Source organism: Talaromyces stipitatus, genomic scaffold (assembly GCF_000003125.1).
Source record: "Talaromyces stipitatus ATCC 10500 scf_1105507295549 genomic scaffold, whole genome shotgun sequence".
Classification (NCBI taxonomy): Eukaryota; Fungi; Ascomycota; class Eurotiomycetes; order Eurotiales; family Trichocomaceae; genus Talaromyces; species Talaromyces stipitatus.
Window position 1 is genome coordinate 2,790,700 of NW_002990117.1, and position 22,338 is coordinate 2,813,037.

A 22,338-nucleotide genomic window follows, 5' to 3' on the forward strand; every position below is an offset into this window, starting at 1 on the left:
GGAATGTCAGTCGGCCAACAATCAGTCAAAGTCTTGTCGTGCAAGAATGTTGCGGAAATTAAAGGCTAACTGACAAGAATGTAGGTCATTCAGGTACATTATAATCCTGATCTGTGTCCGTGTTCAAGGTACATAGAAGTGCGAAGGACGTGGTTGTTGTCTCAGGAGTACGCGGATAAGGAGGAACATGGGAACATCGGATTTGTGCCTGGATTTGTTGTCTAAGGCGGGAAGCACGAGGTTCGCTGCAGGTAGTGCATATTGCAGCAGCCCTAATGAAGGAGAACGTGTTGAAGGAGCATATGCGAATGAGATCCGCCACGCAAGGGATACGACAACCTGCACTCGCAGAATTTCGACTTTCGACCATCTTTTTTCCCTGTATTCAACCCTATCGGCAGGCTCTAGACAATTATTAACCCTCGTCCTCTGCTGCCCCTACAACAAACTTCTTCCTTCCTGTTCCAGTAAGACTTTGCAGTTTTTGCCTATCCAATTGCTGTCCAGTCTTCTTTTCAATCTTACGAATCTCCTCCTCGGCATCAATTGCTTCTGCAGAGGCGTATTCAAGCACCAACTTTCGGCCTAAAAGATGGGTATTCTTCAAGGCATCCATGGCGTTCTCTGCCTCGCGAGAGCTTACAAAATCAGCAAAAGCGAAACCACGAGCTGAACGATCGAACTTCTTCGGAACTCGCACGGACCGAAGCTGTCCATATGCGCCAAACAAGGATCGAACGTCATGTTTGGTGGCTTGGAATGGCAAGTTCTTGATGATAATCTTGGTTCTTCTTGCAGCCACTTTCTTGGCATTGTCTTCTTGTCGTCTAGTTTCTGCTGCATCCATGCCCCTATGAGATGTCTTTACCACAAGCTTATGTTGATCCAGAGTATAACCATCCATAACAGCCAGAGCTGCCTGGGCTTGCTCCTTAGTCCGAAACTCGACAAAGCCAAAGCCCATACTGAGTGTTTCTCCCGGTCGTTTCGGATCGGTTTTGGTTTTAACTTTAGCTGTCAGGAACCCATCCAAAGATGAGAAGACTTCTGTAAGGCGTGCACTGGTTGTAGAAAAGTTCAAGTTTCTGACAAACAGTGTCGATGTAGGCAATTGAGGCTCGTTGTCTTCCGCGGCGAATGTATCCGCAGCCGAGAACCCTTGGTCCTTAGCTTGCGGTCCCTCGACTCCTGAGATCAAGGCCGATCCTGTGGGTGGTGATTCGAACAAGTCCTTCGGCGCACGTTCGAGGAACAAAATAGAATCGCCCAACTTTCGATACGCAAGTCCCTTGAAGGCTTTTGAGGCTTCGTCAGGTTTTGCGAACTCAACTATAGCGATCGTTCCGCTGGGAGGCATAAGTAACCGGGTTAGTTGTCCGAAAGGCTCAAACAATTTTCTCAAATCGGCTACTTTGACGCCATAAGAAAAATTCTTAACTAAAATTGTAGTTGTACCGCGCTCGCGTTGCTTGAAAGAGTCTATGTTTACTCCATTGGCGGTAAAGTAAGCCTTCGTTTCCTGAATGACATGTGTTTCTGCATGTGCCTGTTTAACAGCAGCATCTGAAGACGTAGGGTCGAGCAAATCCGACTTTGAAACGCCAAGTCGGTCTGCAATGGATGACATGACTGCATCAGACTGAAATAAGTCAGTATGGCTCGTTTGATGATTGGGCTGAGGTCTCTTACATTCATATACAGAGAGTTCCAATTAAAGGTAGACGAAGAGGCTTCCATTCTTCGCTTGACCTGTCTCTGTTTCTTCAAAGGTAACTTGGATAATTCGTATTCATCGATCTTATATGACTTTTTAGCAGATGCCGGTAGGATATGAAGTAAGCGACCTTGAAAATCCTTTCCGTCGAGGTTCTTGTACGCATCAATTGCGGATGAAGGATCAACGTATTGTATGTACGCGAAACCTTTGCTGGAAGTTGTGCGGGTATCGAAGGCAACATGGATCTGGTAAATGTAAGTCGCTGATCACCAAAATGGTCATGAAAAAAAAAGCAGAGTTGGATATATTCTGTGCTCTTCAGATTCCAAGAGGCATCTACTAAAATACTCTTTCCTGTTCACATCACATATGATTGCATATCAGATGTCCCTATCAGGATGATCATCATGCGAGCGAATATCTCGGATTGTTCCGGGGTAAATGAAAGATATATGGACTCACCTCGTCTATCTTTCCGAATGGAGCGAAGAGGGTTTCCAAATCTGCTTCGGTAGCATCGTAGGCGAGATTACGAAGGAAGAGTCGACCGGAAATGCGAATAAGTTCAATATCGGCATTATAGTCCTTCTCTTCGGCAGGTTCTTCTGCAACTGGGGCCTCTTCAACTTCGTCACTATCTTCTTCAATAGGTTCAACAGTGCTACTAGCCGATGCAGGAGGCTGCGGGCCTGACGCGGTCTCTTCTTCCTCATCCAGGAGACCCAACAGTCGACTCGTTTTCGAACGAAGCCAATCCATGTCGGACTTCGGCTGATCTTCTTCTGCGGAGGCTTCTTTGTCTGCGTTGTCATCTTGATGTTGTGCTTCATCCCCACCTTGGGCGGCTGGCACTGCTGGTGTTTTTGAAGCCGGGCGTGGAGTCTCGACTTCGTCCATTTTAGACTTTTTAACCGGTCGAGATGGTTTGTCCTGACTAGCGTCATTTGTTTTGACAATCGCGGGCTCCGACGAGTCTATAATGGTAGGAGCAGCAGAAATTATATCGTCGTTGGCCCAGGTCCTTGTCTTTGAGGAATGTTGCATCACATTCAAAAACTCCTGAAGTTTAGGATCATCTTTTGAGGTTTCATCGCGCTTCCGTTTAAGGTTACTAGCATTGGATGTGCTATCATGGTCGGAATGGGTCCTATTCTTTGTAGGTTTGCTTTCTCCAGCCTGCTCTATGGTTAGCTACATACATGATCATACAATTACCTTGCAATTCATCATGCGTCAGCTCGGATGGAAAAAAGGCAGGCAAAGAATTTAACACTCACGGGACGAGCTATTTCCACGGATATCTTGGACATCCTTAGAAAAGTTTTATTGAAATATTTAGCAGCTTCCTTTGCAATCTCTGCATTTTTGAATCCCACAAAGCCAATTCGACGATTGGGGATAACATGAGAATCCGTTACATGGAAGCGAGAAGAGAAGTGTTTTCCCAAGTCTTCATTCGACAGGGTGGGAGGAATGCCAGAGACGAACACTCTGGTATTCTCCATCTTGTTCAATTTGCTTGGGGAAAAGAATCGCGGGCGCCGACAACGACGCGGGAGAAGAGAAAACGAAGTTCAAGATCAGAAAAAACCGGAGAAATAATAATTTTTTCTGCCGTCCTCAAAAGCGGTGAGAATTTGCCTTTGTTGTCCCCAAACAGACTAGCGTATAATGTCTCCGATAATCCCATATTGTCCGAGTGAAGACACCAAAACAAACTCACTTCTTGTCTCTATTCCATCGGCACATACTTCCAGAATTCAGTTACCACTCTCTTTGCGATCAACCATGGCGACAGAGAAGCAGGATAAGCTGGCGGGTAAGTCATAAACACCTCACCTCATGCGAGACTCCAAAGCAAACACATTACGACTGACGAACATTGATGCAGTCCATGTCAGATCGGTCGATATGGTACGTCGCATACGACACCACAAGTTGGAAGAGATAAGTTATTGATGGACTGATTATTATCATAGACCGAGGATATGCAGCAGGAGGCTATTGAAGTTGGTACGGAAATCGAAAACTGCGCATTTGAAGATGGCAGGGAAAGCTAACTTTGAGTAGCAACGGAAGCTATGGAGAAATTTCACATGGAAAAGGTATATTGCTACGGGTGGAGATAAATTTATCTCATTTGAGGTCAGATGCTTACGTATTCACTGCTAGGATATTGCGCAACACATCAAGAAAGAGGTCGGCAAACACCATACCACCTTATCCATTTGACCTGACCTGACGCTTTACAGTTCGACTCACGCAAAGGCGCAACATGGCATTGCATAGTCGGTCGCAACTTTGGCAGTTTTGTAACGCATGGTTAGTTCTTCGTCCATTCGACTTGTCTTATCTTGTTATAGTCCCTCCACTAATACTTCGAAACGCCAGAGACGAAACATTTCATCTACTTCTATCTCGGTCACTGCGCTATCCTTCTTTTCAAAACCCAATGATATCCCCACCGTCAAACCTCCGAAATGTGCGATCTGCGGTAGCAAGAACATTCTGTAGGAGATCCAGGTGATTATGGGACGGAAACAAACGATGCGTTATACCCGGCCGTGTCGGCGTTTAGGATAGTGGCTTGTGGAAAACATTCTCATCTTTACCGTTGTATGTGTGTGTTTGTGTTGAAATAGTTGTTAGATATGTAATCCGGATACCCACGCCTCCACTTCTGTCCCTTTACAGAACATTGCTAGTCCCCCACTGCTACTTGATGATTTATGCAGTATTCTATGAAAACGAATTGTCCATGACCAAGATGTTAAATAATTGACACAGAAATAACTGTCCAAAAAAATGAATCGATGTCTGAACGTCATGTGAGCGCCAAGTAGCTGCGCCACAGCGCTTCTGACATTCTGAGCTGCATATCATTGGTCTCTCACTTCAACCTCCATATTAGACATTCAACCTCAAAAAACTCTCCTTTGTATTCATACTTCAAAAAATTAGATTGCAAACGTATAAGATATTAAACTTCGCAATCATGGCGATTTGCATTACATTTGGAATGCATGGTAATACTATTCCGTGTGTTTACATTCGTTCGGAGTTCTGGCGACATACCTCGATTCGAGGCCGTGAAACAACAGCTAGGTATCGAAGCTAATTACATTGATACAGAGTTCCAATCAAGACTTGAAGGATATGAGAATGTACGAGCACAGTGTCGGAACTGTATGTTCATCTTGACCTAGTCGGCTATTGCTCTCAGTTTGTTCGGGATACTTACTCTCTGCAGGCGGAAACTGGGATGCTCATTGCGAGACGAGATGGTAAGTGCTGCCTTTTTCCTGGCTTTTTGAACAATCTATTAATCAGTTAGATAGGCCATTCTTCACAGTTTGCTTCGTTGTGAGTAATATTCATGTCTCTTATCATCCGTACTTGAAGCCCTCGGCCATCTGACATTCACATAATAGCCTCTGATTCCATTATCGACACACAAATACAAGGTCAGTTCGTCAGTCACCAAGTGGCGCCACCGACCTAATAATATGTAGGAAGTACGATGTTACCGATGCGGATTCAGTCAAGATCTAAGGTTCGCCTTCCACTACCCTCTCAGCTTTGCATCTGCCATTCTAACATGATTCTTAGTATGCGCCCTGATATCAACCCGGGAACACAACCTCCACCTGGCATGCCATGGGGTCCGGCATATGGGCCTCCACAACCACCTCAATATGCATATCAACCTCAACAACATCCCCCGGCTGGATATCCGAGTGGTCCACCTGTGGCGTCAGGAGGGAATCAGGATGCTGGGCATGTATACAAGTAGATTGATCGCGGCAGTTAGGAATTCGGTTGAAAGGAGTTTGGAAGCGTGGACTCAGTTTTCCTTTTTTTTTCCTGGTATTTTTACCCTTAGTTATTTTCACGTTTCAATTGAAATGAAATTGATAGTTATTTCGGTTTCGTTTTACTTGATTCGGCCATTGTGGTTGACTTCGTTCTTTTCGATAAGTAGCTTCGTTATGGCAACCTCAAAAATGGACCCGCCGCAAAGACACTAAGCAACTCAACCATTGACAATTTAGTCTAATTAACATCTTCCCTAAACACCAGACAACTTTTAAATACAATAAAATGAGCAGACATCACTGTCGAGACTTTATATGTCTTCCATCCCCTTCCCCATCCCCTTATCACATCTTCTTTCTCCCCGGGAATCCCGGATTAGTGGAATACTATGCCCGATTCTTGTTACTACTACACTCGACCCTCAACCATGCATCATCAATACAATTCAATATTGCAGGGTGCTCCTACGCCGGATTCGAGACAGAACATTCATCTCTGGAATATGACAATGGCGGTCATAAATTATACGACATCGCAGAGCAAGTCGATTACAGTCTTGAGCGGCTACAGGACTATATCAATCAGACCGAAGAAAAACAGACAAAAGCAAAAGTGATTCTCATCGGACATTCATTCGGCACCTTTGTCATTGCAGAGATGATGAAACGGATATATACATCTTCTACCAAGGATCAGCAGCAAAATTATGAGATTATAGGAAACATACATCTATTCCCACCAATTCCGGATATAGCCAGAAGTCCTCGGGGAGTTAAAGCAGCTGTACTTCCCTCCTATTCCTCTTCGTGTTTCCGAAAATGGAAAGAATCTGACAGTCGAAAAAATAGGGCATAGTGAAATGGAGATATCTTCCGGGCATAATATCCTACATCGCAAAAGCCGTGTACAATCTCCCATACAGCTTGTCCAATGCAGTTGTGAGATATCTTACTGCATTCCCATCGGACTCAGAAGCTTTGCATACTACTCGCATGTTCTTTGGGAGTAGGAATGGCGTCGCCCAGGCTCTGTATTTCTCCCCGCCTCCCCAGTACAAACACATATGCCCCAAAGGAAGCCTATATGCTGATGTACACTCCAGATACTTGGCCCAACATGAATTCGATGAAATCAAAACCTCCCGCTGGGAAGCCGCTCTCCGAGCTATCGCATCTCATCACCAACAAGAAAATCAGCAGGGTAAATTCCCAATCCGCATCTTCTTCGGCGTAAATGATCACTGGGTCAACAACGAGTTACGAGATGCATTTATATACAAATATTGTGACCCGAACGGCCCACTGGCGTTTGGAAAGGAGGTGTTGGATTTAAGGGCTAGGATTGATCCGAGTGTGGATGGGGATGAGAGTAGTGTTGTGATTCCTCATGACTTTTCTATTGGTACGTCTTTCCCATTCACGATTCTTAGGTGTAAGTTGAGGAAAGGTGTGCTAACTGGTCGTTGTAGGACATAGTGAGCATGTGGTGCCTTATGCGGCTGAGTATGTGGAGGAGATTATAGGTATAAAGGTATAGAACAGAATATAGAACATGTATATTAGCTTCATTGGCGCATAGCATAGCATAGCATTAGCGTAAGTATTCCGAGACTGATCGAAGTCAGATCAAGTCTTGACAGACAACTTCTCATCCGGCGTCGGTGACGCTCGCGATGTTCCACCACTTTCCTCCCTGTCCACATGAATCGCATTGACCGGCTTCTTCTTCCCCGTGGCATCCAACCACATAGCCCGAACAGTATACACAATACTATTCCTGCCCTCATACAACGGGAAAATCACCACTCCAAACGCAGTGCAAAACAACCAAATGATGCCAACAACAACCCAGCCCGTGAAAAACTTCTTACTAAAGACATACCCTGATCCGTACATGGGCATGGGCCACAAAATCAGCAAACACAATGTCATTATCACGGTGAGTGTGCGTGCATAAAAAGCGGCTCGGTTGAGTTTTCGGGTTTCTTCTTCGGTCATGTCCTGTGCGTTAGTTGTTTCGCCCGGGATCAGTTCTAGATCGACGTGCGCGTCTGCGGCGACGTCGGAGTCGTCAACCTTGCGGATGTTGCGCATTGATTCGTAGTCGTAGTTTTGTTGGCCAAATATAAGAGTAAGGATGGGGATGAAGATGAGCGGGCTGAGGAGGGCGACAACGTTGCCTGCAAGCATGGGGTAGCTGAAAAATGTTAGTCGGGGTCAAGGGAAAGGAACGTTAGGGGGAAACATACTTGGATCCGGTAGTGGTGACGTTCATTTCACCATACAGCGATTTAGTCGTTACCAACCATGCTATCAAAGCACAAGCTAGACCCAGTGGAGGCGACACTGCAGCTGCAACCCAATTCTGGCCATTCCACAATAGACTCAAAGAACCAGGGATAACTGCGGACGAGATGATCACACCCATAAGCAAGTACAAGTATCCCATTCCGACACCTGCATAATAGAGACCCGTAGCAAATCCAGCCATGATCAATGCATAAACAACACAGGCCATATGAGAAATCCACACAAGCCTCTTGCCCTTTGCTGATGGTTGGATGTATGCTTGGAAGATATCATATGTAAACACCGAAGAGACAGCAATCAATTGCGCGGAGAACGCAGAAGTCACGGCCATAAAGACCATCAATGTTGTAGCAACCGCACCGCCGTAGCCCATCATCTGCACTGCGGCATACGGCAAGACAAGACCAGCAGTGACGTCAGTTGAGCTGAGGAGCGCATCTCCCTGCAAAGCGAGCGCCGTCAGCCCCATAGTGGTAGCGCAGAGCCAGGGGATAGCGAACCAACACAAACCCCCGATAACGTATCCGGGGAATGCGTGGACGGGACTAGCGGCAATGGCCTTGTTATAGTACCCATTGTCCAGAAAGACGGTTCCAAAGTTACCAACCAGATTGATGACGAAGAAAATGCCACCTTCGCGAGAATGCATGGTCAGATAACTACCACCGGAGTTGCCATCCACTGGGCGAGCTTTGGCAGCTGCCGTCAAGATATCATACACCTTGCCAGGTGATCCCAATGTGGGGCTCACTGCATATGTATTGAACGCAAATGTGAAAATAATCACGACAATGACAATAGTATGCAGGTAGTCAGTAATAAAAGTTGCTTTAATTCCGCCAAAGACAGTATACAAGACCACACCGATGGGAAGCAAGAAGCAGGCTGCCGGTGTCGACATGCCGGTTAATGCATTGAGCACGGCAGATCCTCCAGTCAACAGCATAGCCGTCACCAGAATGTTAGTCATGAGACAAAACACGATAAACACACAATGCACCACGGTGCCATATCTAGCTCGAATAACTTCGAGAAAAGTGTGAGCATTGGGTGCACGCCGTTTCAATTCAATGGCCAGAGTCGCAAAAAGGAGAATCTGTACTGTGGCACCAGCTGCATAGTAAAATGGACCAGATACTCCGTATTCGTAGGCGACAGTGGACGATTGTAGGAGAGTTGCAGCCCATGTCCAGCTACTGACAACTGCCGACGCCACCAGACCAGATTTGACAGTTCGACCAGCAGTGGAGAACATTTCTGAGGTTTGGACTTCATGCTGGTATCGTTTCAAAGCCCATGTGATGAAGATCATCAACAACGCAAAGGCGAATCCCAGGCCGACCACGATACCGTAGCCAAAGCCCTGGCTGAGAGGAGCAGTAAAGTGAGCCTCGGCCATTTTTGACTTTGCTGATGAACTAGAATAATGCAGAATGAAGTAACATGCTTGGACGATATCAAGACGGAGGACTGATATATATGCCAGGTAGCTAGCTAGCTCCCACACTAAGACCCTGGTCGGAGCCAGACTCCGAAATCGCAGGCATACTTCATAAAGACAAGATCATAGTCGCAATAAATTAATTAAGATGATTTGAAGACTGGTAAGCATGCAGATAGCCATGGTTGGCTAAAGTAAGAGCGCTCATACTACGGCGAGTTCCGACGAGTCAGACGCAGACAAACGTCTCGAAATTGCCAGATCGAGAATACGCTGCTGATAAGGATTTGTCATTGCGATCGAGTCATCGTGTGACGAGCGTCGAGGTCCGGGGAATTAGTCGAGGGAGTTTTGGGCTGGTGGTGAGTTTGTCTATGAAGCTAAGAAAACTGAGTTGTGGGCCTGAGGCTGCAGATCATCCCTGACAGTGTGGAGTGAGAGTTTTGATTGGCTATTGATCGTTCTTATCAGAGAGTATAGTCACGTGATGTCTTAACTCATTACTGATTGGCCGACTCGAGCAAGATAGAGAGATAAGAATGGGCGCTCGGAATGATGCAGCCTCGTATTTCTGGCAGCCACTCCCCTCGCACTTAATTTCCTATCAGGCGCCGGACTCATATTCCCTTATCAAGCTCTATGACCTATGATATATCGTCATGTTGTTCACGTACCAGCATTATGAAATTGTTTGCCGTGATTGCGTTTGGGGGTCATACAAGAGTTCGCGCGCTGTGTAAGGTTCTAGATTCGACCACTTCAACCATCTGCGGAGAGAACGAGCAGAAAGGACAACTCCATTAATGGAATTCATGCGATATAATACAGATTGTAATTTTCCTTTCCTTTCCTTCCCTTCCCACCGTGGCTGATGACTTGCTTGAATGAATTTTGTGCAGCAGACAAAAGAGAAACAGGCTGTAAGCTTCATGATCTTACGAGAACAAAAGCTTCGCCACAATAGCGCCAGGGAATGGTATTTCAATCGGATACAAGAAGGTTCGGAAAAAGTGGGATCGAGAAAAAGGGGTATTTGTGTGAAGCAGATGAGGTAATATCTGCGAAACAAGAAGTATGGTAGAACGGACTGGCCTGGCGTAAATAATCCGTTCGGTGATTGGTAAGCAATCGACGAGTATTATCGTTATTTATGAAGAGAAATTGCGAGTGATCTTGGCGATAACTGCACAAACATCAGCCCAACATCCATATACCTCATAATTTTTTAAAGAAACATACCATGCAATCCAACAACAGAAAAGATAAATCCCAAACTCAATACCAAAACAACGACAGGGTCAACTCTGAGACCAGGGCTCTCATCAGTGTAGAGCTTCAACATAGTCCCCGAAGAACCACCGGCACCAGCAGCACGGGTAGATGCTGGCCGCGCATTACGCAGCGATTCCTTGTGGTCGGCAGCAGCCCGGCGACGAAGAGCAGTACGAGGACCACCGGGGGGAGTAGGTGATGAAGGACGGTTGGCGGCCGAGCCAGATGAGACGGCGGCACCCCCAGATATGGCGGATTTGCTGTCTGGGCCAGATTCGGTGCCGGATGCAAGAGGAGATGAAGCACGGGGGGATGCCTGTATGCACATAGATCAATTAGCGATGGATAGTTCTCAATTGCTCCTTCGGGCGATGGTTCGTCTGTAACCCCTTCAACTGTAGTTGCTGAGGACACTATGGATGCCATGGGCCAATGATGTATCGGTGACTGCTTACCATTGTTATAGCAAGTCTATATTGTTATTTATTATATGAATTGACCGCAAAGGAGTGACGAGAAGGAAAAACTGATGATCGATAGATGTAACAGTGAATGGGGACGTCGTGGAATTTGAGGTTGGCAAAAGGCCACGGGTCACGCTCCGGGGGACGCTAGTCGTTTCTGGTTAGACCAATATGTTAGATGTGACCCACTCATGGGATGTCTCATTTGGCTTCTCATTTCTCGGTCTACAACAGAAGGAAACAATTCGATACAAGCTATTCTTGTATCGCTCTTGTCAACTAATAGTGGGTTATGCGGGCTCAGTTGTCTTAGCTGGTATTGTGATTGTGATACTGCAGATGTATCAACGCAGAGGTGGAGGATAGATCTCGGTCAGGGACATGCGCTTCGGGATCTACTACAACAGAGATCACTATCGAGAATGCGGGACGAGTCTGTCTTTGAGTCTGACCGTGTCCCATTGTGACTCTGTACTGCTCCGAATACCTACATTTGCTCATAGTCCTGCAAGGAGAATGCAGAGTATCACAAGATATGGAAGATATAGATCTTGCAGTGACGATCTTTCAGAACTGAACAGACAGAGTCCAAGGCTACAGATGATATCTATGCCACTACGCTTGGCCTATGTCGGTGCTTGCTCCTGGTGTTGAGCCTTTGGGTGGAAAGTGTCAGAAAGACCCAGCTGTATGACCACCTTGAACGGTTACTCTCGGAATCCACAAGTTGCTCCAACCGCCCACCGCCCCAGGATGATCTGGGCACTATGTTTGGTCACTGTTTTCAGTGAAAACCGTATGCATTTTCCCAACTACTATTGTACTGTTATGAGTCACTCGGTAACTGATACCAGCCTTGCTTCGATCTCTTACCACGATTGAACCTTGCAGTCTGCTGCAGAAGAGATTTATAGTGCTATTAATTGTGGCTATCTGAACATATACGAAATACGTGATCATATAGATGGTCATGATTGGTAATCACCATGTAACAGCTTCAACCCTGCTTCGGCCTGGTTTGCTTCGATCAGCGAATTCGCCAAACTGGTGAGATCCTACGACGTGCAGTAAGAGGGAACCTATGATGTCAATCCAATCTTCACTCTATGAAACTATAAAGGTGTGATGTGAATGGGTATGGCTTCCGCGGTGTTCGGAATGAAGTCGAGCGAGTCTAAATGTTTAAACCCAGCTGCTCCCCGATCTCACCATCCATTCCATCATCAATATCATCAATAATTGCATTCATCCACTGTTCAAGACTATTGGCATCATGAAGCTCAAAGCAGCAACTCTTCTCGCCGTGATTCTGGGTATTACCGCTCCAGTCAGCGCTGATTGCGAGCCAGGCAAACAAGAAGGAGTTCTCACCGGCTACAACGAGGAGTACCAGTGCAACACCTACCGCACGGGAAGGCTGCACTAAAACATCGACACCATTCAGCAGTGTGCGCAAATCTGCAAGGATGCAGGTAGCACTCACTGCTCCTATGGCCCCAGGCAGAAGCAGTGCGTCGTGGGCGATGAAAGTGGACGAGATGAGGTTCGCTCTAGAGTCTATTACATGAAAAAGAAACTTGAAGACAATCCCCTCCCGGGGGGCGAAGATGGAGACGGCGAGCCCTTTCCCGAGGACTGCGAGGCCGACAAGGAGGCTTGCGAAAGCGAGAAAGCGAAATTGGACTCCAAGCTGAAGGACTGTGAGGACAAACGCATAGCCTCTGCTTTCTCATTCAACTCCACAGTGTGTGTAAGTTGAGCAGATTTTCTGGTATCTTACTACTCAGAATAGCTAATCGTATTAATAGGCCGTGACGCCAGAAAGGAGGTCAGCGTTAGTGGCAATACTTACAGATCTTCAACTGCTTGGAGCGAATATAGTATTCTACCCCTAACCTGAGCCTAACTAATCAGTAATTCAGGGAATGATAATACTGCAATAGCCCCATCGCTAGTACCATATCATGTTTCTCGCTATAAAAGGAGCTTGTATCTTAGTTACACAGGCCTTAAAGAAGTATTATACATACATATACGTATCTACTACTTGCTTCCTATTCCAGCCCTTTATTCGGATACACGGCGCCACTTTCATATGGCATATCGGTCTCTAAGGTGCGTATTCCCAATTTCTCTGCTTCTTCGTAGCTGAACGTGCCGAACTTTAGGCAGTTTAGTGACATGCATGCACAATAGGAAAGGAGTTGCGCAAAAACTTACAGTATCTGTTACATCAAAGGCACCAAGGCCAGGTGGCGGAGACACCTTATTCAGCACATAGTGCAAGGTGAATGAAATAACGTAGCCACATAAAAATCCGGTGTAAGTAGCTTGAGTCAACCCAATCGGGATGTTGTCCGCTGTTTTTGGGTTTAAACTGGCCAGGCCTGGGAGGAAAGGCGCTGTGCCCACAAGCCAGGAAAGGAAACCTCTCCAATTAACACCGTGCCAAAACCAGTATATGCTTTGAGAAGATGGTTGGAAGAGGTCAGTTAATTTGACCTTTTGGTGGCGCACGAAGAAGTAGTCGCAGGTGAAGACTGCAATTAAGGGGCCGAGGATGACTACATACAACTTCTTAGAGGTTTTGCCTGCATAGAAAACCGACAGACACTTACCTCCGAAACTGGAAAGAACTGCGGTAAAAGTTGTAGCCTTTGCTATGATTTGCCAGGGCTGAATCAAAATTGACACGATCATGAAAAGTACGAACCCCGTCGAATATTGATATACCGGGGGAGGAGGCCCGCGGCATCCATACCTCCGGATATTCCGTTTTCAACTGTATTAATGGCCACCATCGAACATGTCAATCCCAGAGAGACAAAGAAGGTTGCAGCGCGAATCTTGGGGTTATGATAGTCTCGGTCTAGCCAGGTTTGAATGATGTTTGGTGGGTTCCATAGTACCAACTCCGTCACATCTCCATACAGCTTGGACGCCGCCGATGTGCCCAGTAGCCCGAAAACGGGGATGACATTTCCAAAGAACAGCAGGGCAAATATCTGGCCCTTAAATTGATTGCCTGGACGACGCGCAAAGCGAGAGAAATCGCATTGACTCGTTGAGCCAACTACTGTGCCTCCAATGACGGTTGTAATTCCATGAATCCACGCCCAGCCTAACTGGGATCCGCCGTTGACGGTGACCCCTGTGTGCACCAGTGGTCCGGCACCACCAGCCGCGGCCATTAGGCCGATTGACATTCCAATCAATGTAATGGCACTGATTGTCAGCGTATAACGAAAGGGAATGCGAAGTTTATGGGGCGGTATGTAGAGGAACGGGATGCAAACTACAGTTAACAGTAAGCAGTTGGAACTATTCCCAGAAAGCCAGAATGAGGGACGCACTGATGTTGAAAATCACAAGCCCGATAAACTCCTTGGTTGTCATACTGGCTGATGCAGGGAGGGTATTCTCCATGTTCTGATAGCCGGAGAATATGGACGAAAGAAGGGTGGAGACGAGTTGGCCACCAGTGAATGCCTGAACTCCGAACCAGACTGCATTATATTAGCATCGGTCTGAGTTACCTAATAATCATCTATTACTCACCACAGCACAGACAGACACGTATGATCAGCGGGACATAGGACCCCCGTAGACCGAAGGATTGACGCGCATTAACTGAAAAGCCAATATGCCAGACTGCGCCGATCCTAATGTCGATTTGTTAACATAGATAGTAAAGGAAGAAGTGGCGAAGACAAGCCATCCTAAGCTCAACACAACTGCGATCTGGATCAACTTGGCCACAAAGTTACAGACTATCGCCTGCCAAACGCTGAGGCCCATAGACAGCAGCGCGGAAACGCCCTGCCAGCCAAAGATGGTCACAAAAGCAGTACTCCAAAGACCGACGAAGTCGAGGTCTTTCCATGTTCGGAGGTCTGCCATGGATTTTCAAACATTAGCAATCCAGCTTTATCCTCATTCTTTACAACGCGTACCGACAGGCAAGGGGGTCAAATCCAGGTTCTTCCAGTGATTGGGCCCGCCACCCCCCTTAAGCTGGAGGGCAGCGTTGATGCTGCTCCAAACACCCATTTTTCATATGCCGAGTTCAGTCCGGTGTAGGTGTACATAGTCCAGCTACAGCATCGTGGAGGCTACTTATTTGTTTTGCGTAGGGCTGCGGAAACGGTTCCAAGTTCAAGGCAATTCAAGCACGCCATATGCAGTGATGATTAGCCTTACAAGAGATTCCACATCAAAGTTTTCAGGGCTATCTCGGCACCTTAGGTTCTGTTTCTCGGTGAGAACTGCGGGTACTGTAGCCAAAGTGTCGGAAAAATTCAATATAGCTTCAACTTTAAAGAAAAGCCAGGACTCTGGCGTGATTCAGTCCAGGAATGACCTATATCGTTGGATAAGGACAGTGCCAAATCCAAGTCTTTGCTGTCAATAAGCTATTTCTTCTATCTAACAGCATTAGACTTCATCATGCGTACTCTGGTTGGCATTGACGTCGGTGAGTACCTAACATATCAGATATTCTATATTTACTGAAGCCAATCTTGATTCCAGGCGGCACAAACACAGATGCCGTATTGATTGATGCGGATACAGCTCCCTCGGACCCAACGGGGAGCATCCTAGCGAGCTGCAAAACACCCACAACACGCCACGTTGGCGATGGCATTTCTCAAGCTCTGCAAAATGTCCTAGAGCAGTGGACTGGTGAGGAACGTCGCAGGATTGTTGATAGCTTAGTCAGGATCACCATTGGGACAACGGTAAATCTCTGCCCCTGAAAATCTAGGTAAACTATAGCACCTACCTAACTAAAAAAGCAATTCCTGAATGCAGTCGTTGAACGTGACTCGCAAAAGCTTTCTCCAGTTGCCCTCTTACGTCTGTGCGGACCTTATACTCGCGAGTTGCCCGGCTTTGCAGGAATCCCGCCAGAATTGCGGCGAATAATTGAGGGCACCACTGTGTACCTTTCTGGTGGTTTAGAGTGTATGTTCCTGAGAAGCACAACCTGGAATGACCGAATATTAACCCAGAGGACAGACAACGGAAACCTCATTGAGCCCCTAGATGAGGCCGAAATCCGGCGTACAGCAGCAGAGTTACGGTCGCGCCAGCTGTTGAATGTCGCTATCGTTGGCGTTCATACATCAATTGACTTCACATTTCAGCAAGAGGAAACAGTAGAGCACATATTAAGAGAAGAACTCGGTCCCTCTGCGATTATCACGTTGTCCCGTGACATAGCTGGTCTTGGCTTGTTAGAAAGGGAGAACGCGACTGTCATCAACGCGGCCTTGAGGCCATTGGCAAAAGTCACTGTTTCGAATTTGACACAGTCTCTGACTGCCTTGGGGATTCGGGCACCTGCGTATGATCCCTCATACGAACATGCTAACTAGAACATCCCAGATTCTTCACTCAGAACAATGGCGCCCTTATTTCAGCTTCTGAGGCTAAGTGCTTACCGATTCTTACCTATCTGTCTGGACCGATCAACTCCCTAACTGGGGCCGCTTTCTTGTCCCGCGGACAAGGTCCATTCCTCAAGGACGTCGTTGTAGTAGACGTTGGGGGCACGAAAACTGATACCTGCGTTCTGCAACCTACGGGCCTCCCACGTCCTGCAGCAGCCTTCTCCCTATTATCCGGTGCTCGAACAAACTTTTCCGTCCCAGACCTTCGTAGTATAGGTCTCGGGGGCGGTTCGATCATTCACGTCGATGAAAAGACGGGGAATGTCAGGCTAGGCCCGGATTCTGTCGGGTATCAACTAGAGACTCGGTCCAGAATATTTGGCGGCCCTGATCTCACTGTCACTGATGTGGTGGTTTCGGCGCAAAGACAATCGCCAATTCTGTTGAAGAGCACCGCAAAATCAATTGAGGTTGCCCCGGATGTTTTGCGTAAAGTGGAAAAAGAGATTACACGCTTACTAGAAACTGTTGTCGACGAAAGCAAAACAGAAGGAGGTCCAGTGAATATCATTCTGGTTGGCGGAGGCACATTCCTAGTCTCATCGTCTATCCCAGGCGTGGGCCGTATTTACCGACCTAACTATGGGCACGTTGCAAACGCAGTCGGTGCGGCCATGGCGCGCATGTCTCATAAGATCGACCAGATTGTATCTATTGGCCTGGAAACGACGGAGGAGAAAGTGTTGTCACGCCAATGCGATCGCACTATTGAAGAAGCTCGACTCAGGGGTGCGTTGAACCCGCAGATTGTGGAGAAAAGAACCATGCCTCTTTCATATTCTTCAACCAGAAAAGTGAGAATTATCACTACCGCTGTTGGAGATGCTGCGTTGAGTCCTTCCACAGAGGATAACGAAGATAATGAGACCGAGTCTCCAGTCGCGCTATCACGAGCCCCTATCCCGTCAGAAGACCAGGCAATTACTACAGAGAATGAGCCTGAACCCACAAAAAATGCAAGTACATATCGCCCGTCCGTTGTCTCTGGGAGATGGAAACTTTCTCAAGCAGATCTGTATTTTTTATTCGAAGGATGCGGCATTCTAGGATGTGGCATTCTAGGATGTGGAGGCGGAGGTGACCCCTACCCGAGCTTTCTTTCTTCACTGGCCTTACTCAAAGCAGGACAGTCTGTATATGTTGTAGATCCAGGCACTATTCCCGCCAACGGGGCCGTGCCTGCAGTTGGATTCATGGGGTCACTAGATATACTGTCCGAGCGTTTTCCTTCTGGAGAGGAGTGAGTTGCCAGGCCATGCAATGAGTGTCCTTCATACTAAACCGGATATCAGGCTTAAATACTCGGTCCAATCGGTCACGCCACAAGGCATGGATTCTATATCAGGTGTTATTTCGTTGGAAATCGGAGGGTCAAACGGCTGTTAGTTTTGAATTCCCCGATTTCATCAAAGTTTAAGATGCTTACTACAACAACAGTCCGCGGGATCCAAGCAGCTGCATGGACACAAATACCCGTAATTGACGCAGACCTCATGGGTCGTGCATACCCTAACCTATGGCAGACGACTCTGACTCGAGCGGGCATCCCAATAACGCCGTGTGCTGTATCTGATGCAAAAGGAAACACGCTAATCCACCACCGCGCAGCGAGCCACCAGGCAGTTGAAAATTTCCTTCGACCTCTATGCGCTGAAATGGGGTATGTTAACTTGACTTCCTAGCTTGCATGTGGCACGAAGCTAACATTACCGTAGAAATGCGGCGGGCACCTCTTTCGCGCTACTGAATGGAGACCAGATTCGGTCGAGTACTGTCCATCATTCACTGTCTCTGGCATGGAGAGTAGGGCGCGCAGTATACATTGCCCGCCAAGAGAAAACCGGTGTGGTCGCTTCTATCCTAGCAGAATATCCTGGGCGACTCATATTCACTGGAAAGATTGTTCAGGTTAAGCGCGATATCAGCGGGGGTTTTAGTCGAGGGTTCATAGACCTTGTGAGATCTCACGCAATTGAGAAAGACGACGAGCCTGTTCGCGTAGAATTCCAGAATGAGAATCTCCGCGTCACTACTCTCCAGGGCAAGAAGACCCTGACCGTTGTCCCTGATCTCATCACGGTTCTTGATAGCGAGACAGGAAGTGCGGTAGGAACACAGGATTACCGATACGGACTGCACGTTTTCGTGATTGCCTTGGTGGCTTCGCCACAATGGTCTGAACAGGAAGGGTTAAAGATTGGTGGACCAGCGGCCTTTGGGTGAGTGTATCTTGTCCTCGGTGATGAGTTGCAAGAAGTTTGACTAATCTCTTTGAACAAGACTGCCCGACGAATATGTCCCGGTTGCTCAGTATAGACCCGTAGAATCTGTAATATCCGAGTACGAAGACAAAAGGGGGTAGCTCAGAATGCCGTGAAAGTTATCTATATCCCTCGGGCTTTTGGAAGTGCACCGTACGAAGTTGTAAATACTATCAAGTAAACATCGTCTAACGAGTCAATACCTATACTTAAAATCAGCCTTTAATGGCGTTATCACAATGGGTCATCACGCAAAAACATCATTCAAATTTTCCGGAGACTTCGCCGATTATACGAGCCCCATACTTATACTATATACCAGGACTGAAGATTCTCCCATTGAAGGTTTCCCAAAACCTATTCAACATGGTGGTGGCCGAATTAACTTCGCTATCCGCTTACCAGGAGGAGCTCCAAAAGCCAGGAGTCGTGGTAATTGACTTTTATTCACCATCATGCGGTCCCTGCAAAGTGAGTATTTGATAATATCTTCTCTTTCCTAGGGACTCTATCGGATCTAACCAGTATGTAATGCCAGGTCGTGGCTCCTCTTTTCGATAAATTGGCCACTGAAGCAGTCAATGCCCACGTCAGATTTTTCAAAGTACGTTTAACTCCGCTCTGCTTAACGAAGTATCCGTGCTGATAGTGTACAGGTCAACGGGCTAAATGACCAAGGCTCAAAAATCCAAGAAGCTGCTCAAGTCGTCTGGTGGCCGACGTTTGTAATATATAAAGAAGGGCAGGAGCAATGGCGTGCCAAAGTGCCGAATCCGCCTGATCAGCATCCCATCGCGGGTTTAACGAGTGCATTAGAGAAGGCGAGATAGATGGATGGGAAAAGGATCAATTCCTCAATGCGCTGACTACCAGTATATTGACAACACCATCGGTCGTAGAAGGGCATTTATTTTCTATTTTGTAATTGAAAAAAGAAATCGAATAATACAGAAATCGATCGCAGCCATCAGAGTAAGGGTATAAACAAGGGTGTGGTATCATAGTATCAAAAAAATCCGTCAGATCAGTCAAAACTGGTGAGCCGGTCGCCAGATTGGTTTGTTCATTTGCAGTGAATTCGCAGAGTATTCAAGGGTATATGTATGTTATTTACGTGTTGTTCTTTGGAAAGCGCTGCACACCATGCTGTAGACGGTAAATATGTGCTCTCCGAGGGATCGTAAAATCAATCAATCATCATGCGGCTAGGGACGCCTTCTCCAGGGACTCTGGTACCCAACTCGGTGGCCTTTTCGTCGTCGGTAGACTTGCGTGGTCTCATAACATGTGGTTTGAGTCCCTTGTGGAAATTGATTGTGCACGCGATGGCGTTGGCGATGGTTGCCAGAATCAAAAGGATGGTGATGACGGCGAAAAAGGTCAATGATCGCCGAGCGGCAATGTACTCTGGGGCTCTGGATGGTTGGTACATGCGTACGAGCTTGAAGAGGAAGTAGGCCAGGCCACCGAAATAGAGTAGCTGTTTAAGTAAGCAAGGGGTCTGGGCAACGGGTTTGTGGTGTAAGAGTCGAAACTTACAATGACAGCGCACATGCCAAGCGTGTTCTCTCGTCTGGTAAAGTATGCCGCAAAGAAAAGAATCAATATCGTCACTGGAATAGCGGCTAGAGTCAAGGCAAACTCGACGTCGGTTTTGCCAGTTACGATGACGACGAATTGGACGGTAAATCCTAAGAAGAAGAAGAAATCAAACTTCAACAAGGCGATGTAAATCTGGGCCAAGTTAGCGAAATGAACCTATGATGGGCGACGAGAAAATACCTGATAAGTCAGATAGCGTCGCTTCATTCGCAAATCGGCACTGATGTGTTTATAGATGGTCCATGCGAACTCATCGTAGAGTTTCCAGGCCACAAATATCAAGAAGGTCGAGGAAAATGCGATTATACAAGGAATCGCGATCATGATCCCTTTGGTCTGACGCCAGAGATTTTCCTCCTGGGTTGCCTGCTCAATCTGCAGACCACCGTAGATGAGCAGGCCGATGTTGCAGAAACATAGTCCAATGATTTGAATTGTGTTTTTGAGACGCAAGGCATCGTAGACCAGAATTAACTCGTAAACGAAACCGAAAATGTACAACGAAAGAAAAGTCGGGATAGTCTTTGAGGAGCTGGCGGAATCGGAGAAGGAATGGAGATGAAGCTGGAAATCGGCAAATACATAGCTACATCCAACATTAATACTCCTGAACAATATCGAGTCCCCAAGGCACAGAAAACTTACGCTTCCAGACCGAGAATAACAGCTGCCTGGATCACGGCAGTCATGACAAAGAGCCATGTCCACTTTGAATTTGGAAGATACATCCTGCTCACTTGTTCTGATCCATGGACCTGCCTATAACCTTGACGTTCCGGAAAAGGACCTGTCGAAGCACGGAAAGAGGTATCGTAGGCTCCTCCGAGCAACGAGGCTCGGGACTGCGATGAAGGAATTTTGGAAACTTGCTCCGCCGACACGGAGCCGGATCCGTTGAAAGAGACGTTTAGAGTGGAAGAGGCCGTTTTGGCGGTTAGTATATCCTGCCCACTGAGTCGAGTGAGACAGTCCCAGTTGATGATATAATAATTGTTGCAATTGTGTCAGGCTGTCAGGAAGAGATGATGTTCGTCCTTTGTTGACAGGTTGTAGTTCTGGCGTGGACCGATGAAACGGCAGTATGGAGCACACAGCGGTCGGGGACTCTCTATGCGGGGAGATGCCAATGCCAACCAAGAAAAGACTGAGACAAGGTTCGAAGTGAGCGGGTGACGATACAGCAATTTGATGTTGACTGCTGTTCGAAATATCACTCAACAGCAGTGAATGCAGCGCAATAGATGGGGTGAGGTTGATAGCGATGGACAACGACAGACTGGCTAGTGAATTATTAAAAGTAGAGGATGGAGAAAAGTTTTGGACAGAGCTAGATGCCTCACTGCCTCAGGCCGGGGGTTCAGTGGGTCCCGTTCCACTCTCTGTCTGATGTTCCTGGATCACTGATTTCCATGTATTAACTCAACCAATTTATTGAATATCGTTTGTTATGCGATCGGAATACAGACAGCATCAGCCTTTATAGATACTCCAGATGCAAGAGCGTCTCAGAAGACGTGTAACACAGGTTGGCGTTGGAATGTCGAACCCGGTCTTGCGGGAGGCTGAGACAGTCGGAGTGACATCTAATCAGAGTCCTAGAAAATCGCTGTCTTAGTCTGCATTGACTTGCGACATTTATTATGAGGTGAACCATGTCAACATGCCAAGCCAGCGAGGTCGGGATTTGCTGGAATCCTGAATACATAGTACTCTGTGGAGGAAACCCAGATGAAGCATGAATCCATTCAGCCACCAGTCCAGTCTGTATGGTGAACTATGGTCTGTCAGTCTGGGCAAGGCTGAACTGTGCCTCGCTCCAGCCTCCTCACGACTTAGCCACTTTACCTAACCTACTTCAGTTTCCCAGACCTGCTCTATTCTGTACTCCGTACAACATGGAATTATTAATTATTCAAAATAGTTAACCTAATTCTAATATCTTAGCAAAAGAAAAGAACTGTCACATTTCACAGCGTCCCCCTTTTCTTAATTCATGTGTCACG

At 46.9% G+C, this 22,338-nt stretch overlaps 10 protein-coding genes across 10 annotated transcripts, besides 1 other annotated feature; 5 read left to right on the top strand and 5 right to left on the bottom strand.

The window, feature by feature from the left end:
- Window positions 1-33: 33 nt before the first annotated feature.
- On the bottom strand, window positions 34-3,271 carry TSTA_018850 (pre-rRNA processing protein Mrd1, putative). Its single transcript, XM_002484008.1, has 4 exons — window positions 2,995-3,271; window positions 2,180-2,893; window positions 1,690-1,962; window positions 34-1,639 (listed from the first exon to the last, which is right to left on the bottom strand). Exons 1-4 carry the CDS (start codon window positions 3,220-3,222, stop codon window positions 416-418), a joined length of 2,439 nt encoding a protein of 812 aa, XP_002484053.1. The 5' UTR covers window positions 3,223-3,271; the 3' UTR covers window positions 34-415.
- Window positions 3,272-3,421: 150 nt separating this feature from the next.
- On the top strand, window positions 3,422-4,469 carry TSTA_018860 (dynein light chain type 1, putative). The gene is made up of 7 exons (XM_002484009.1): window positions 3,422-3,536; window positions 3,609-3,631; window positions 3,697-3,730; window positions 3,788-3,822; window positions 3,890-3,916; window positions 3,970-4,039; window positions 4,109-4,469. The coding sequence occupies exons 1-7, from the start codon at window positions 3,506-3,508 to the stop codon at window positions 4,171-4,173; spliced, it is 285 nt and encodes a 94-aa protein (XP_002484054.1). The 5' UTR covers window positions 3,422-3,505; the 3' UTR covers window positions 4,174-4,469.
- A 207-nt stretch (window positions 4,470-4,676) lies between these two features.
- TSTA_018870 (uncharacterized protein) lies at window positions 4,677-7,711 on the top strand. The gene is made up of 10 exons (XM_002484010.1): window positions 4,677-4,903; window positions 4,968-5,001; window positions 5,056-5,080; window positions 5,149-5,181; window positions 5,230-5,270; window positions 5,327-5,498; window positions 5,798-6,316; window positions 6,382-6,563; window positions 6,636-6,934; window positions 7,002-7,711. The coding sequence occupies exons 1-10, from the start codon at window positions 4,741-4,743 to the stop codon at window positions 7,067-7,069; spliced, it is 1,536 nt and encodes a 511-aa protein (XP_002484055.1). The 5' UTR covers window positions 4,677-4,740; the 3' UTR covers window positions 7,070-7,711.
- TSTA_018880 (urea transporter (Dur3), putative) lies at window positions 7,066-9,241 on the bottom strand (the record flags this gene model as incomplete). Its single annotated transcript, XM_002484011.1, has 2 exons — window positions 7,066-7,729; window positions 7,782-9,241. 2 exons carry the CDS (start codon window positions 9,239-9,241, stop codon window positions 7,159-7,161), a joined length of 2,031 nt encoding a protein of 676 aa, XP_002484056.1. The 3' UTR covers window positions 7,066-7,158.
- A 772-nt stretch (window positions 9,242-10,013) lies between these two features.
- On the bottom strand, window positions 10,014-11,090 carry TSTA_018890 (translocon protein Sec61beta, putative). The gene is made up of 3 exons (XM_002484012.1): window positions 11,011-11,090; window positions 10,523-10,871; window positions 10,014-10,466 (listed from the first exon to the last, which is right to left on the bottom strand). Exons 1-3 carry the CDS (start codon window positions 11,011-11,013, stop codon window positions 10,432-10,434), a joined length of 387 nt encoding a protein of 128 aa, XP_002484057.1. The 5' UTR covers window positions 11,014-11,090; the 3' UTR covers window positions 10,014-10,431.
- Window positions 10,120-10,144: a microsatellite.
- A 1,202-nt stretch (window positions 11,091-12,292) lies between the features above and the next one.
- On the top strand, window positions 12,293-12,914 carry TSTA_018900 (uncharacterized protein; the record flags this gene model as incomplete). The annotated part of the gene is made up of 3 exons (XM_002484013.1): window positions 12,293-12,346; window positions 12,467-12,769; window positions 12,828-12,914. The coding sequence occupies 3 exons, from the start codon at window positions 12,293-12,295 to the stop codon at window positions 12,912-12,914; spliced, it is 444 nt and encodes a 147-aa protein (XP_002484058.1).
- A 159-nt stretch (window positions 12,915-13,073) lies between these two features.
- On the bottom strand, window positions 13,074-15,069 carry TSTA_018910 (uncharacterized protein; the record flags this gene model as incomplete). Its single annotated transcript, XM_002484014.1, has 8 exons — window positions 13,074-13,181; window positions 13,240-13,583; window positions 13,638-13,679; window positions 13,733-14,314; window positions 14,373-14,525; window positions 14,578-14,681; window positions 14,750-14,912; window positions 14,973-15,069. The coding sequence occupies 8 exons, from the start codon at window positions 15,067-15,069 to the stop codon at window positions 13,074-13,076; spliced, it is 1,593 nt and encodes a 530-aa protein (XP_002484059.1).
- A 396-nt stretch (window positions 15,070-15,465) lies between these two features.
- TSTA_018920 (uncharacterized protein) lies at window positions 15,466-18,695 on the top strand (the record flags this gene model as incomplete). Its single annotated transcript, XM_002484015.1, has 8 exons — window positions 15,466-15,493; window positions 15,550-15,758; window positions 15,816-15,984; window positions 16,039-16,366; window positions 16,408-17,712; window positions 17,765-17,853; window positions 17,910-18,132; window positions 18,188-18,695. 8 exons carry the CDS (start codon window positions 15,466-15,468, stop codon window positions 18,693-18,695), a joined length of 2,859 nt encoding a protein of 952 aa, XP_002484060.1.
- Window positions 18,696-19,099: 404 nt separating this feature from the next.
- TSTA_018930 (thioredoxin II, putative) lies at window positions 19,100-19,563 on the top strand (the record flags this gene model as incomplete). The annotated part of the gene is made up of 3 exons (XM_002484016.1): window positions 19,100-19,204; window positions 19,272-19,337; window positions 19,390-19,563. The coding sequence occupies 3 exons, from the start codon at window positions 19,100-19,102 to the stop codon at window positions 19,561-19,563; spliced, it is 345 nt and encodes a 114-aa protein (XP_002484061.1).
- A 62-nt stretch (window positions 19,564-19,625) lies between these two features.
- Window positions 19,626-21,932, bottom strand: TSTA_018940 (uncharacterized protein). The gene is made up of 4 exons (XM_002484017.1): window positions 20,981-21,932; window positions 20,516-20,921; window positions 20,273-20,467; window positions 19,626-20,213 (listed from the first exon to the last, which is right to left on the bottom strand). The coding sequence occupies exons 1-4, from the start codon at window positions 21,061-21,063 to the stop codon at window positions 19,920-19,922; spliced, it is 978 nt and encodes a 325-aa protein (XP_002484062.1). The 5' UTR covers window positions 21,064-21,932; the 3' UTR covers window positions 19,626-19,919.
- Between the last annotated feature and the right edge of the window lie 406 nt (window positions 21,933-22,338).